This window comes from Microcaecilia unicolor, chromosome 2, assembly GCF_901765095.1.
Source record: "Microcaecilia unicolor chromosome 2, aMicUni1.1, whole genome shotgun sequence".
NCBI classification, from domain to species: domain Eukaryota; kingdom Metazoa; phylum Chordata; class Amphibia; order Gymnophiona; family Siphonopidae; genus Microcaecilia; species Microcaecilia unicolor.
Genome location: NC_044032.1, coordinates 573,836,520 through 573,853,538, shown reverse-complemented (window position 1 = coordinate 573,853,538; position 17,019 = coordinate 573,836,520). Strand labels below are relative to the sequence as shown.

Genomic DNA, 17,019 nt, shown 5'->3' with positions numbered 1-17,019 from the left:
AAACCATCCTGAACTTTTCTCGGACTAGGAATTTGTTCAGGGCCCTTAGGTCTAGGATGGGACGCATCCCCCCTGTTTTCTTCTGCACAAGTACTTGGAATAGAATCTCAGTCCTTCTTCCCCTGGTGGAATGGGTTCGACCGCTTGGGCCTTCAGAAGGGCAGAGATTTCCTTTGCCAGTACCTGCCTGTGCTGGGAGCTGAACAAATGAACTCCTGGTGAGCAATTTGGAGGTTTGGATTCCAGATTGAGGGTGTATCCTAACCGGACTATTTGAAGAACCCACCGGTCGGAGGTTATGAGAGGCCACCTTTGGTGAAAAAACATTAACCTACCCCCGACTGGCAAGTCATCCAGCACGGACACTTTTAGTTTGGCTATGCTTTTCTGGAGCCAGTCAAAAGCCCTTCCCTTGCTTTTGCTGAGGAGCAGTAGGGGCCTTGGGCACACACTGTTGACGAGAATGAGCGCCTGAGTAGGCTGGTAAGATGCCAGAGTGGACCTAAACCTGGAATAGGAATAGGGGGCACTCCGTGATCCACCAAAATACCTCCTAGTTGAGGAGGTGGTAGCAGAAGACGCCAGGCGGGAGACAGAAGCAATAGCATGTGCTTCTTGATCTGGTCAGCCAGATCTTCTACCTTCTCTCCAAAAAGATTATCCCCCTGGAAAGGAACATCCGCTATTCACTGCTGGACCGCATGATCCAGGTCAGAAACAAGCAGCCATGAAAGTTTGCGAATGACTACATCTTGAGAAGAGATCCTGGATGCAACATCAAAAGTGTCGCATGCGCCCCTGGACAGAAATTTAAGACACGCCTTCTGCTGCCTAACCAGCTGGCGAAAAGGTTTGGCCTGCTCCAGAGGGAGGGATCAAGCAAACTAGACAGTTGCTGCACAGAGTTCCGCAAGTGGATGCAAATGAAGAGCTGGTATGATTGGATACGGGCAGCAAGCATAGCAGCCGGATACATTTTCCTCCCAAAAGAGTCCAAGTCCTAGCTTCTCTGCCTGGGGGCGCCGAAGCATAGCCCCTAGAACTCTTGGCTCTCTTGAGAGCGGAGTCCACCACCATGGAGTTGTGGGGTACCTGAGACCTCATCAACCCAGGCTCCCCGTGGATGCAGTACTAAGAACAGTTTTCTTTGGGAGAATGGGGACAGAAAGAGGGGATGACCAGTTCCACATAAGGACTTCCCTGAGTACCTTATGCAGAGGAGCTGTCACTGCCTCTCTAGGTGGAGAGAGGTGTAGTCCAGGACCTCAAGCATCTCAGCCCTGGGCTCATCCTCCACGTCTACGGGGAATGGAATGGCCTGAGTCATTTCCCGCACAAAAGATGACAAGGAGAGGCTCTCAGGAGGAGACAGTTTCCTTTCAGGTGGAGGGGAAGGTTCAGAGGGAATCCCAAAGGACTCATCTGAGGAAAAGTACCTGGGATCTTCCTCTGACTCCCACGAGTGCTCCTCCGCGGTGTTGGAAAGCACTTCCCTCAGTGATTTCCGAGACTGAACTCGCCTCAACGTCGAAGACCCATTGTCTTGATGGCGATGTCGAGGGGCCGACTCCCGCTCAGACTGCGGCGAAGCTCCCTCCAGCGATGTTGATGCCGATACCGGAGTCGCAAGCAGCACCGAGCTCAGGGACCTCACTGCGGGTGGAGGGCTAGACACAGTTGCAGCAGACGGTGCGGTAGGCGCAAGCACCCCCCCGACATTGATGCAGCAGTCCCTCCAGAAGCAAGGTCTGAATGTGCTCGCCGAGAGCCGCCATCGAAAGAGCCTGTGGGGCCAGTGGAGCAGTCAGTGGCAGAGTCACCTAGGGTTTGGGAGCAGGAATCGGGCTGCTGAGAGACAGGTGCGTCAGCACCTCCTGTATGGAGGGGGAGCAGTCCTCCCGGCATCGACGCTTCTTAGGTGCCGATTCCCTCGGCACCCCAGAGCTCCCGGCACCATGTGTCGAGAGAGAATAGTGTCAGTGCTTCTTAGCCTTCATTCGATGCACCTCACCGAAGCTCCTCGGTGCAGACGAGGACAACGTCAAATCCCCACGTTGCCTTGGGGTCTAGTCCAATGTTGGATGGTCCCGAGGGGCCTGCATAGTAGGAGACTTCGAGGCAGGTGGAGACCCACTTGATGCCTTGCTACTCCCAGTGTATCGTGGCCTCTCAGCAGCCATGCCTATCTACATTCCCGACATCGATGCGTCCCTCAATGTCGATGCTACCAACCTCGGTACCGATGTAGATGCAGACGTTGAGGGACCGGACAGAATCCCAAAAAAGTTTTTCTCTCTGGGCTTCTTGAGCCAGTTGAGTCCTTTTCTTCATACGAAGACAAAGGACCCAACGAGCCGGGCTATGGTCGGGCCCAAGGCACTGGATACACCACGAATGAGTATCTGTGCCTGATAAGGTCCGGTTGCACCGAGTACAGCATTTGAAGCTGCTGTGAGTCTTTGATGACATGGAAGGGAAGGCAGCACCGGTGAAATCAAAAGTCACGATTGTACCAAGAAAAAGGGCACAAAATAGGAGAAGATCCGGCCAAGCAGCCTAAAAACGGCCACAATGGAAAATAAAGGAAACTTGATGCGGGGAAAATAAACTAAAGAAAAAGTAAGGGAATCATTTTTTTTAACAAAATTAAAATAAACTAAGAGAAAACGAGGAAAAAAAACTCGCAAGGCACTGAAGACGGTCAAGGCTCTTTCCTGGGACACAGAGGAGCAATAGAAAATCACTGCTGCTCCTCGTGCGGAAGAAAAAGAACTGAGTGTGGCCGTGTGGTGTGCACTCGGTGCATGCGCAGACTGACACATGACTCATTAGAAGGCTCCAGCAAACATTTTTGCTATTTGGAATGCACTTCCCGGGCCGCCGACCCAACTGTCAGATTAATACAGCCTGCTTGTCCTTGGAGAAACAAGCAATTCACATCCACCTATTTCATTCCACTCAATTTATAACCCTCTAGCATATCTCCCCTCAGCCATCTCTTCTCCAAGCTGAAGAGCCCTAGTCGCTTTAGCCTTTCCTCATAGGGAAGTCGTCTCATTATAATTTTCGTCACCCTTCCCTGTACCTTTCCTAATTCCACTATATCTTTTTTGAGATGTGATGACCAGAATTACACAAGATTCGATGTGTGGTCGCACCATGGAGCAATATAAAGGCATTTTTGTTTTCCATTCCTTTCCTAATAATACCTAACATTCTATTTGCTTTCTTAGCCACCACTGCACACTGAGAAGAGGGTTTCAAAGTATCATCAACAATGACACCTAGATCCTTTTCCTGGTCGGTGACTCCTAGGGCCCTGTTTACTAAGGTGCATTAGTATTTTTAGTGCGAATACACTTAGCGCGTGCTAACCATGTAGACACCTATAGGGATATTGTAGGCACGTATGTGGTTAATGCGCGTACATAGTTAACGAGTTTTTAAAATGTTAACGTGTCTATAACGCTGCTTAGTAAACAGGACCCCTAGTGTGTAACCCTGCATCACATAGCTACAGATTGGGTTCCTCTTTCCCACATGTATCACTTTGCACTTGCTCATATTAAATGTCATCTGCCATTTGGATGCCCAGTCTCGTAAGGCCCTCTTATGATTTTACAACTTTAAATAACTTTCACCTATCTTTAGTAAGGTGCACTATGGGCACATTAGCATTTTTAACGTGCATAAATGGTTTATGCACCCATAGAAACGTATAGGTGCATTAGCGTTTAACGCACCTTAAATTTAAAGGTGCATTAGAAACGCTAAGGCACCTTAGTAACATCCCCTTAGTGTCATCAGCAATTACCTCACTAGTTATTCCCATCTCTAGATCATTTATAAATATGTTAAAAAGCAGTGGTCCCAGCACAGACCCCTGCGGAAATCCACTATCTACCCTTCTCCATTGAGAATGCTGACCATTTAATCCTACTCTCTGTTTTCTAGCTTTCAAACCAGTTTTTAATCCACAATAGGACATTACCTCCTATCCCATGACTCTCTAATTTCCTCAGGAGTCTGTCATGAAGTATGCTTTTTGAAAATCCAGATACACAATATCAACCGGATTGCCTTTATCCACGTTTGTTCACCCCTTCAAAGAAATGTAGTAGATTCCATGATGTGTTTTGTGTCCTGAAGAATTTTTTTGTCTATTCTATTTAATGCCGTCCTTAACATACACTACCCCTTCACCAATTTGATCCACTCTATCACTGCAATATAATTTGTACCTTGTATGACAGTATCTCACTGGTTATCCTCTTTCCACCAGGTCTCAGAGATGCCTATTATATCTATTTTTTTTTCATTTAGTGCAATATATTCTAACTCTCCTATCTTATTTCTTAGGCTTCTGGCATTTGCATATAGACATTTCAAACTATGGGCCCCGTTTACTAAGCCACATTATAGGCACATTAGTGTTTTTAATGTGCATTAACCGTGTATGTGCCTACAATATCCCTATATTATTATTTATTGCATTTGTATCCCACATTTTCCCACCTATTTGCGGGTTCAGTGTGGCTTACAATACATTATATTGATGGAAGTACAATTTGTTACAACTCGATTATGGTTACATTGTGAGGAGTAAAGTGAAAACAAAGTCTACGTATCGCAAGGGGAATAGAACAATGGAACAGAACAATGGAATAGTGGAAGAACAACGGATACTGATAGGATTACAGAACAATAGCTAGAGAACGTTTGGTTATAACATTTTTACCTGTAGATTAAGGTTTGAGTGTGTTAGAATTTCGGGGGATGAGAGTATAAATGAGTATGTATTGATGCAGTATTAACAGTATGCGTGGGCTTCATGTGTTTTAATCCTTTCGATAGATTTTTCCGAAGAGATAAGTCTTCAATGATTTGCGGAAGTCGGTCAGCTCGTAAGTCGTCCTCAGGTTACGTGGTAGTTTATTCCAGAATTGCATGCTCATATAAGAGAAGGTTGATGCATGTAGCACTTTGTATTTTATGCCTTTGCAATTTGGGAAGTGGAGGTTAAGGAAAGTTCGGGATGATCTTTTAGCGTTTCTGGGTGGTAAGTCTATTAAGTCAGACATGTAGGCTGGGGCTTCACCGTGAATAATTTTGTGAACTAGTGTGCATACTTTAAAAGTGATTTGTTCCTTGAGTGGGAGCCAGTGTAGCTTCTCTCGTAAGGGTTTCGCACTTTCGTATTTTGGTTTCCCGAAGATGAGTCTGGCAGCTGTGTTCTGGGCTGTTTGAAGTTTCCTCAGTATTTGCTCTTTACAACCTGCGTACAGTGAGTTGCAGTAATCCAGATGGCTGAGTACGAGTGATTGCACTAGGCTGCGGAAGACAGATCTTGGGAAGAATGGTCTTATTCTTTTCAGTTTCCACATGCTGTAGAACATCTTTTTGGTTGTGTTGTTTGCGTGAGTTTCGAGTGTTAGGTGGCGGTCAACAGTAACTCCAAGGATTTTTAGAGTATCTGAAATAGGAAGATTTAGTTTTGGTGTGTTTATAGCGGTGAATTCATTCGTGTTGTATTGGGAGGTGAGTATCAGGCATTGAGTTTTTTCTGCATTCAGTTTCAATCGAAATGCATCTGCCCAGGTGTTCATGATGTGTAAGCGTTGGTTGATTTCGTTGAAGATTTCTTTAATGTCTTGTTTGAAAGGGATATATATAGTTACATCGTCGGCGTATATATATGGGTTGAGGTTATGGCTTGATAAAAGTTTTGCCAAGGGAATCATCATTAGGTTGAAAATGGTTGGTGATAGGGGTGATCCTTGCGGTACACCACATTCTGGTATCCATGCTGCAGACGCAATTGAATTTGATGTAACCTGGTAGGAACGCAGAGTTAGGAACCCCTTGAACCAGTTTAAGACATTGCCTCCGATGCCAAAGTATTCAAGTATATGTAGTAGGATTCCGTGGTCAACCATATCAAAGGCACTTGACATGTCAAATTGTAGGAGGAGTATATTGTTGCCGGTTGCAATCATTTGTTTAAATTTAGTCATTAATGTAATTAGTACTGTTTCGGTGCTGTGATTCGATCGGAATCCTGATTGGGCATCATGCAGTATTGAGAACTTGTCTAGGTAGTTTGTAAGTTGTTTTGTTACCATCCCTTCGGTTATTTTGGTTATTAGTGGTATGGATGCTACTGGTCTGTAATCAGTTATTTCACTTGCATTTTTCTTTGCGTCTTTGGGTATTGGGTTAAGTAAAATTTTTCCTTTTTCTTTTGGGAAAAGTCCGTTTTGTAGCATGGAGTTTACATGGTTCGTTAGGTCTGTTATGAATTGTTGAGGGGCTGATTTCATGAGGTTGTTTGGGCATATGTCTAGTTTGCAGTAGGATTTGGCGAATCTTTTGAGTGTTTCAGAGATGTGGTCTTCTGATAGTAGTTCGAATTCGGTCCAGGTTCTGTCTGCTGGGTATATTCCGTCTGCTGGGTCTAGACAGTCGAAGAGTGTGGCATATTCAGTAGGGCTGGTGGGTATTTTAAGTCGTAGTTGTATAATTTTCTCTTTGAAGTATTCCGCGAGGTCGTCAACACTTGGTATGTCTTTGCTGTTGTTTGTAACTGGTGTGGTGTCTAGCAATTTGTTCACAAGGTAGAAGAGTTTGTGTGTGTCTTTGTAGTTTGGTCCAATTATCGTTTTGTAGTGTAGTCTTTTAGTCTGTTTTATAGTGTATTTGTATTTCCTCCGAAGTAGTTTCCAGGCATTTAGTGTTTGTTCATCCTTCTTTTTGTTCCATGCGCGTTCTAGTTTCCTGACTTGTGTTTTGAGTTCTTTCAGTTCTTCGGTAAACCATGGATTCGATTTTTTCCTTTGTGATGTTCTGGTTTGGATAGGGGTGATTTTGTCTAATGTTATTTTACATATATCGTCCCATTCTTGGAGGAATTGGATGGTGTCTGCATTTGTTGACCATTCATTTTGGTATATCTGCTGCCAGAATGTTGTGGGGTCAATTTTTCCTCTCGTGGTGTATGTTGTTCGCTCATGTTTGTTGACTGCGCTTCTGTGCGTTTTTCGCCAGTGAAGGGAGACATGTGCTTTATGGTGGTCTGACCATAGTGTGAGTATGATGGTTGGGTCTGGGTCAAATTTGTGTGTAATGATGTCTAGTGTTTGTCCTCTTTTTGTGTGTTGGTTGAGTGTTAGGTGCGTGTAGATCCCAAAGTTTTAAGAATTCTTTGCATTCTCGTGTGCTTGTTAAGGTGTCGTCTTCAAGGTGAAGGTTAATATCCCCTATTATGAGGATGTTTGAGGCCGAGACACATGTGTTTGAGATGAAGTCCATAAGTTGTGTTTGGGCGTCTTGCCACTTTCCTGGTGGCCTGTAGAATAGAATAGCATTAAGGTGTCCTAATAGGTTTGGGTGATTAATTCTTATCGAAGCAATTTCAAGTTGTGTTAAGGTGGATTCATCAGTGGTTGTGATGGTGAACTCGGATTTGTAGATGATGGCTATTCCGCCTCCTCTTTTTCCATGTCTTGTCCAGTGGGTGATTTTGTATTCTGGTGGGCATATCTCTAAGATGGCGGGGTCTGTAGGGCTGTGGAACCAGGTTTCTGTGATGAACAGGAGGTCTAATTTATCTGTGGTAATCCAGTCTAGTATATCTACTGAATTGCTTACTGCTGATCTAGCATTGATGTATCCTATTTGGATTGGGTGATAAGGTTCTGTGTGTGTGTGTGTGTGGGGGGGGGGGGGTTGATGTATTTATTTGTATTAGTTGTCTATTTCCTCGTTGGTTGAGTTTGTTGTTGTTGGTTTTTTTCTCTTTTTGTTGGTTGTTTTCGTATATGGAGTTTTTTCCTTTTGGTTGGTTATTGTGTCTTTGGTCTGGTAGGTTATTGATAGGTTGTACACCGAGTTGGTGTGTTGTGGTTGGGAACCTACACTGTTAGAGCATGTGCTAATTGTAGGCGTGTTAAAAAAATCTAATGCACCTTAGTAAACAGGGCCCTATGTTTGTTGTTCCTATTTACAAATTATTCAGCAGTTGATAGTGATAATTTGCAATTTTGAAAATCTGTCTGCTTTTTGTTTAAAGACATCTGGTCTACTGTGGTCTCTATTGCAACCTTGTTATCGGGATGCCCTATTGGTGATATCTTTGAAAGATACCTTATTCCGAACCATGCATTTTTGAGTGACTACGGGATTATTACTTTGCATTGGCATACATAATTTTTCATCACACATTTGTAAATAAACGTTTTGTCCTCATCCTGGAACAACATTTTTGTGGTCATTTCCACTCCTCTTTTTGCTTTTGATCATATTTTATATTTCAATGGGTCCTCAGCACCTAGAGAAGTATCTTCTTTTTGTTTTTGCTTTTTTAAAATGTCATCATCACTTCCCCCCCAAGAAAGCCAACTGCAAAATGAGTAAACTAGTTCAAGTGAGGTCACAAGAAATCTAGGGCCCTGTTTACTAAGCCACGCTGTAGGTGCACAAACATTTTAGCGTGCGCTAAAAATTAGCACGCGCTAACACTATGAGACACCCAAAGGAATTTAATGGATGTCTCTATTGTTAGTGTGCACTAAAAAGTTAGCGTGCCTACAGCGCGGCTTAGTAAGCAGGGCCCCCAGTTTGGGTCTCTCTTCCAGCACCACTCAAACAATGTAAAAATGATGTACTCAAGTCCTGAAAATGATGAAGCAGGGAAGGTCAAAAAGATTTCAGCTGCAGATGTAACTACTGCTAGTACATAAACAAAAGTGAAGATTTCAGCCTTCAGAAACATTTCTTCCAGTCACCAGGAAGTAAAACGAAGTGAATTACCAAAGCAATCATCACAGGCGAGATCTCAACTATATAAAATAAAACACAAAGATTTGCATATAATGGATCTCATTTCAATACGCTAATATCCCCTTCCTTCCCCTGCCCCCAGAAAATCTCAAGCTCCACCAAACCCTAGGGAACAACACCCCCCCCCCACCATATGTCTGAATGCTTGCAAATCACAGCAACAGAGTCAGCTAGGAGATATATTTTTGTACTATGAAAGCCCAATACTTCATTTTTTTCAGTTATTGTATTTTTTTAACAAGAACAGTACTGCACATTTATTTTGTATTTATTTCTTACTCAAAACTACAACCAAACTCATACCAATTTACAAACATAAAATATCTTGAATCTAAAAATAATTTTTTCATAAGTAAGTGACTTTCGGGCATATTTTCAAAGCACTTAGCCTTCCAAAGTTCCATAGGATTCTATGGAACTTTGGAAGGCTAAGTGCTTTGAAAATATGCCTCATGTATAGATTTAGGTTACATTAAACATTTATCTTACCACAAAAAAGCACTCTCAACCTCCCCCCCCCCATCTACAATCAGCCATAAAACTAATCTCTTATATTTCATTTCTTCCCATAGCTAATGCTTCACCTTAATAAGGAACCCTTTTACCAAAGCTTAGCGCTCGCTAAATATTAAGAAGCCCATTTTATACCTATAGTCTTCTTAATATTTAGCACGTGCTAAGCTTTAGTAAAAGGACCTCTAAGTAATTTAATTCATCATGCCTCAACTGCCCTTTGACAAGGTCTTCAGAAGTGAAATACTTGTTGAAAATACCAGCTCTTTACTGATTTATAATACGATTAATTTTCTTGAAATCTTATCTCCCAGGTTTCACAAATTTGGTGCCATATATGAGAAAACCCATTCCCAAGTTGTCTGCAGCTGGGCCATCTGCTTCATGGAAAGAATAGGTAAATTAGGCTCCAATATAGAGCCATAGGTAAATAGTACTTCAGCTAAACGTTGACACTCTTTCTCATATAGATTTAAAACCATGCTTGAAGTACTTTTATTTAAATGGGTGGGATATTTAATTGCAAGTATATTTTTTAAAATTTGCAGTGTGCTTTAAGTACTAGCTAGTGTGTTTTACAAGAATAAGCAAATATATTATCTCTACAAACTAAAACACCCCAAAATCCTGGCCATGGTGTTTTGCACTAACTAAAGCCTTCGACAGAACCTCACGCACTCTCCCCTAGCACTTCCTTGGAACAATCAGAGGTTGATGGCACCTTACAGACTAATGGATTTTAGAGGCATGAGCATACATATGGCTCTTACCCTTGAAATTAATGCAATCAGTATGCACAGTACTGTCAAATAATAAGTAGAATCTGGATATTTTCTCTAATCTCTAAACAAATTACCTGATGTTTGAAAGTTTTAAAAAAAATGTGCTGCTGTGCCAAGCATGGAGTAGGGCACCAGCTGCAGTTCCTGCTAGCCCCAGACTAAAAACAAAAATAAACTTCAAGCAAATGTAGCCATCATTGTATTATTTTATAATTTAACACAATTGTGAAAAAAATCCCGGGTGCCTTATTTATTTATTTATTTATTCATGTAATCAAAATTTACAAGAAACTTCTTGTTTAGGAAAGTGTCAATCAAATAAAGATCTTTTACACAGGAAAATAAAGAGAAGAAAGAGCAATTAAATCATTACACTTTCAAAATTCTAAGACACTCAAGTCCATAAATGGAGATCCAAGATTTTAGGAAATCTAAGGGAGAAATATAACAAAGGAAAAAATAAAGGAAATTAATCTCTGCACCTTCTAATGTTGCCTCTCCAATTTAACTGAGGCTAAAAGCGATGATACATGAGCAGGTTCAGTAAACATATACTTCTTGCCCCCCAGCCTTATTATGCACTTGCAGGGGTATCTAAGAAAAAAGGTACCCCCCAAGTGCAAAACTTCGGGCTTGAGGAGCAAAAATTGTTTCCTCCGTCGTCTTGTCTCTTTCGAGACATCAGGAAATAGCATAATTTTAAATCCCATAAAAGGTTTCTCCTCACGGGTGCTTTAAATCCCATAAAAGGTTTCTCCTCCCGGGTGCCTTTTTATAGGCAACTAAAAATGTACCCCGGTGCCTACCCAGAAAATGACAAGTTATTTCATGATTCTGTGAAACTACATCAAGTCAGATCTATTGCTGCAGCTTGGCAAAGTTCTAGCAAGGCCATAGTGTGGTAGTTGGAGCATGGGAGAGGAAGATAATGGGCAATGGTTCTCAATCCAGTCAGCCAATCTATTTGTCAGGATATCAACAATGAATATTGTGGGTCCTGTTTACTAAGCCGCACTGTAGGCAAGCTAACTTTTTAGCATGTGCTAAAAATTAGCATGCACTAATGCTAGAGACACCCAAATATTCCTATGGGTGTCTCTAGCGTTAGCATGCCTACAGCTTGGCTTAGTAAAAAGGGCCCTATGTGATCTGTATAAAGTGGAGGCTGTGTATATATCTTTCATATGTACAGTAACTGTACATATGCTGAAAACCACACTGGCTGTGCGTGTGTCCTGAGGAATGAGTAGAGATGCACTGGGTAAGGTTAATGAAAAATAAAGAGAAAGAAAGAGGCTGGGAGAAAAAAAAGCAAATTGGAAAGTTCACACTTACACTGTAACACAATGGCATCGTTTCCATTTCCACTGTTCACTGACTCTGTAGGGAGATGTATGTCAGGGTGTATTTGGGGGGGGGGGAGGGGTAAGTGATGTTTGTGTATTGTTGGGGATGTGGGAGGTACGTGTACGTCATGGAAGGTGTAAGAAAGGAGTGTAAGTGAGTATGTTGGGGAACACACTTTCCATATCCTCTTCCCTCTACCTTTTTTCATAGTGCTACTTGCTGAATACATACCAACATACCCACTTACACACCCTCCTTAAAACTTTCATGACATGCACACATACCTTCCACATCTTCAACAACACACACATACACGCATACCACTTACACCCCCCCTCCTCCACAACTGAATGCTGGGGCGCATCTCCACTGTAGGCTCTGTCGAATGACATCATCCATATGTGAGAATGCGTGTCCTGTTTCACTTTCTTTCAAAATGATGTCCCAATTATATGTTTATATTTATTTATATCCCACCTTTATCCAAGGCATGTAACATCACAACATACATAAAAACAAAAAAAAAATACAATACAAACTACTTATCAATACTATAATATCAGTCCCATACAAATACAGCAGCAAAGGACACAAGAAAGCATTATTAATCAACAAGATGGTCCAGCAGACAGCACTTCAACGTCTGCTTAAACAATACAGTATTCTGTTGTGATTTCAAAGAAAAAGGGAATTTATTCCATGCCTGAGGTCCAGCCACAGAAAAAGTACCAGTTCTAGTGAGTTGTAATCACAGATGCCTCAGGTCTGAAACTACAAGTAAACCAGCATCAGCTGAACACAACGCCTTTGATGGTACAGAGTGCTGGAAAGCAGTACGTAAATAGCAGGTTGAGTCATGATATAAACCCTGATGGACCAGTAGCAATCATCTGAACTTACATAGAGGGGCATAATTGAACGAAAACGTCTATCTCCATGGGCGTTTATCTCCGAGAACGGGTCCGTGAAGGGGCGGACCGAACCGTATTTTCGAAAAAAATAGACGTCCATGTTTTATTCGACAATTTGTGAGCTGGGCGTTTTTGTTTTTCAGTGATAATGGAAAATGAAAGCGCCCAGCTCAAAAACGAATAAATGCAAGGCATTTGTTCGTGGGAGGGGCCAGGAGTCGTAGTGCACTGGTCCCCCTCACATACCAGGACACCAACCGGGCACCCTAGGGGGCACTTTTACAAAAACAAAAAAAAAGGTAAAAGAGCTCCCAGGTGCATAGCACCCTTCCCTTGTGTGTTGAGCCCCCCAAACCCCCTCAAAACCCACTGCCCACAAGTCTACACCATTACTATAGCCCTAAGGGGTGAAGGGGGGCACCTACATGTGGGTACAGTGGGTTTGGGGGGGTTGGACGACTAAGCATTAAGCAGCACAATTGTAACAGGTGGGGGGGGATGGGCCTGGGTCCACCTGCCTGAAGTCCACTGCACCCCCTAACAACTGCTCCAGGGACCTGCATACTGCTGCCAGGGAGGTGGGCATGACATTTGAGGGTGAAAATAAAAAGTTGTGAAACATAATTTTTTGTGGTGGGAGGGGGTTAGTGACCACTGGGGGAGTCAGGGAAGGTCATCCCCGATTCCCTCTGGTGGTATTCTGGTCATTTAGGGCACTTTTTGGGGCCTTATTCGTGAAACAACAGGGTCCAGGAAAAGTGCCCTAAATTCTAGCTACAAACGCATACTTTTTTTCCATTATCGGCGAAAGGCGCCCATCTCTGTTCGGGTGATAACCACGCCCCAGTCCCGCCTTCACCACGCTTCCGACACGCCCCCGTCAACTTTGTACGCTTCCGCGATGGAGTGCAGTTGAAAACGTCCAAGTTCGGCTTTCGATTATACCACATTATTCGTTTTTGGGAGATAAACGCCTATCTCCCGATTTAGGTCGCAATATAGGCGTTTTTGTCTTTCGATTATAAGCTGGATAGTAACATAGTAGATGACGGCAAAAAAAGACCTGCACGGTCCATCCAGTCTGCCCAACAAGATAACTCATATTTGCTACTTTTTGTGTATACCCTACTTTGATTTGTACCTGTGCTTTTCAGGGCACAGACCGTATAAGTCTGCCCAGCACTATCCCCGCCTCCCAACCACCAGCCCTGCCTCCCAACCACTGGCTCTGGCACAGACCGTACAAGTCTGCCCAGCACTATCCCCGCCTCCCAACCACCAGTCCCGCCTCCCGATCTCGACTAAGCTCCTGAGGATCCATTCCTTCGGCACAGGATTCCTTTATGCTTATCCCACGCATGTTTGAATTCCATTACCGTTTTCATTTCCACCACCTCACGCAGGAGGGCATTCCAAGCATCCACTACTCTCTCCGTGAAAAAATACTTCTTGACATTTTTCTTGAGTCTGCCCCCCTTCAATCTCATTTCATGTCCTCTCGTTCTACCATCTTCCCATCTCCGGAAAAGGTTCGTTTGCGGATTAATACCTTTCAAATATTTGAATGTCTGTGTCATATCACCCGTTTCTCCTTTCCTCCAGAGTATACATGTTTAGTTCAGCAAGTCTCTCCTTATACATCTTGTAGCGCAAATCCCATACCATTCTCGTAGCTTTTCTTTGCACCGCTTCAATCATCTGAACTTGATCTGCTATGTCACAGATAGCCAGTGCAGTTGTCACAACACAGGTGATACATGATCTGACCGTGCAAGGCAGGCCACCGGTCAGGCAGCTGAGTTTTGGACCATCTGTAATGCCTGCAAACAAGAATTAGGCAGGCCTAGATACACAATACTGCAATGTTCCAAAACATTAAAGATCACAGCTTGCACAACGTTCTGAAAGTCAGTTCTTGGTAGTAAATATTTGAGATTACTCAACAGTCATAGTTGAAAATATGAATTCATAATTATTGCTTGAACTTGAGGCTTGAATATCATCGAATCATCCAAAAGTACACTCAAATTTTTCACAGTATCAGATATTGCAATAGAAACCTCAGCCATTTTAACATATTTTGCAATTCAACTTTGCTACAGTCTTTCAACCTTCTATTATTTTGCTGCTCTGCAAGCTTCTAAGTTGGCAGAGAACACATTCACTTGTTAGGATCAACATTTTTTTTGTTAACTTACCAAGTTATCTTTTTCAATCCTCTGCTGTTCTCTTTGTCTGTTGACAGCACTGTGATATAACCTAACAGGAGGGCATGTCAATTTCTTAGGAGTGATTTTGTTGCACCTCATCCCAGAATTTTGTCTCGACAGTTCTTTTAAGAGCCTTTGGTTTTCTCGATCAATTTGTCGTACTTCATCCTTTGTAAATGAATAATTCTTCTTTATTTTGGTGGTTGGAGTCTCAGTCACCAAGTTTCGCTGATCTTTCTTATCCAAGCGCATAAAGGCTATAAAAAGGTAATAAAATATTACAAGGTGTACTTGTAAAATACTGACAGTACACAGCTGCTAGAAGAAAACTAAATGTGTTTACTATCTGTAAGTTGTTTTTTTAATCTTCTTGTATTTCAAAACTCAATACAAAGATTTAAACAATTTTTTTTTAATAAGGAAAACTAAATAGTGCAATTTCATCAAAGACTCGAAGGAATTTTGTTCACAACTTCCCTCATTTACTACCACATCCAAAGACTCTAGGCCAAGCTAGATTTCCATTGTCAACAGGGTGTAGTAATCATTGTGGGCTACCGTTAAAACTTGCTATTTTACCACTAACTCGTACTATTTTAGCACAGGTTACATTTTATACAATAAAACCTAGCTACTAATTAACATATAAAATAACACGTCTTAACAGTAATCCATATTGATAACTTCCTCCTCTCTAAGAGATGGAAAGTCTCAAACCTGAACACACAGTTTTGCCCACGTACTGATGTAATTTGCAATTGCACTAAAACACATCTGTCTTTGGTATTATCAATTTTGCTACTTCTTCCTTAGAAATGAAGATCAACAAATGAGCAAAGTTACTCATCTGTAGCAGGTGTTCTCCGAGGACAATAGGTCATATGTTCTCACACCTGGGTGACATCATCCAACAGAGCCCGCAGTAGAGATGCTCTCCAGCCTTCCTTTTTCTAGAAGTATTTGGGACCATCCACAGCGCATGTGTGCACCTTCCTGCCTGCTGCCACTATACAGAACCAGGGCAGTCTAATATACTAGCTGACAGAATACAACTCCTAGAGGAAGATGGTGGGGGGACATTAAGAATATGTGTTCTGCTGTCCTTGGAGAACATCTGCTACAGGTGAGTAACTTTGTTTCTCCAAGGACAAGTAGGACATCACATTCTCACATCTGGGAATCCCTAGCTACCAAGCTGTCTGAAACAAAAAGGGGAAATGAGAACAGAATCATGTCGGGGGGGGGGGGGGGGGGGGGAGGAGGTGCTCAAGACAGTAATAAGACAAATCTCTATGGAGGCTAATTTCAGGTAAGGCTTTCGACGAAGCCATGGCTCCCATACATTATAAGCAGTGACAAATTGCTCCACACTCAACTCAGCCTGGGCACAAGTAAAGGAGACGCAATCTGCTAGCCATTTGGATAGTGTGAATTTGCCGATGACAGCCCTAACATATTGGCCTAAAAAAAAAAAGCTGGGTAGATTGTCTATAGGTTTTTTTTCCACTCCAGATAGAAGGCCAAGGCTTTCACTGGGATAGGCATGAGATTTTGTGAATAATGCTGGCAGAACAATTGACTGGTAACGAAGGAACTCCAACATCACCTTAAGAAATAACTTAGGATTCATGTGGATAACTATTTTGTTGTGATGAAATCTTGTGTAAGGTGGATCAGCTACTAGGGCCTGAAGCTCACTGACACTGCAGGCTGAAATGACCACCACCAAAAACAAAACCTTCCAGATCAAATACTTCGGATGAGAGGTGTCAAGTGGCTCAAAAGGAGGTTTCATCAGCTGAATGAGGACACTGTTGAGACCCCATGACACTGTAGGAGGCTTGATAGGAGCGCCAAGAAATAGCAAGCCCCTTCTAAATCTGTGATCCGGTTCTGGTCCAGGTACTTAATATGTGTATCCCTGGCTCTTGTGTCTCAGAGCCCAAGGTCTGTACGAGAGAATAAGACGAAAGACTACCAAATATACAAGTTGTGCTTATAAAATACTGACGGTACACAGCTGCTAGAAGAAAACTAAATGTGTTTACTATCTGTAAGTTGTTTGCTAAAGCTTTAGGGAGGTCAGTGTCACTGCTAAAAAGACTAGTAGCCTTGCTCGACTGACTTCTGAATTCCCTTCTAAATTCTGGCTTATTAGTAATAATCAAGCATGACTGCACATTCCTTTACACGATCACAAATTAGGTGATCAATATACTTCTTTCTTTCTCACACATTGCTTGTAACATTTACAGCACACTTTATCTTCTTTGGCTAGACTACTCACACATTATCTGCTGGACTCATGAGTGATATTGCAGAAGGACTGACTAGTAAGGTTTGTCTCTTTATGGATGATATCAAACTCTGTAATAGGGTGGACACCCTGGAGGATGTGGATGGTATGAAGAAGGATCT

At 42.5% G+C, this 17,019-nt stretch overlaps 1 protein-coding gene across 1 annotated transcript in view; it reads right to left on the bottom strand.

Annotated features, from left to right (window-relative positions):
• CFAP97 (cilia and flagella associated protein 97) overlaps positions 1 to 17,019 on the bottom strand; it is an 83,483-nt gene that overhangs the window by 35,208 nt on the left and 31,256 nt on the right. Inside the window, exon 4 of the mRNA XM_030191497.1 lies at positions 14,590 to 14,858. Within this exon, the coding sequence (XP_030047357.1) occupies positions 14,590 to 14,858 (269 nt within the window). The remainder of the gene's footprint in view (positions 1 to 14,589; positions 14,859 to 17,019) is intronic.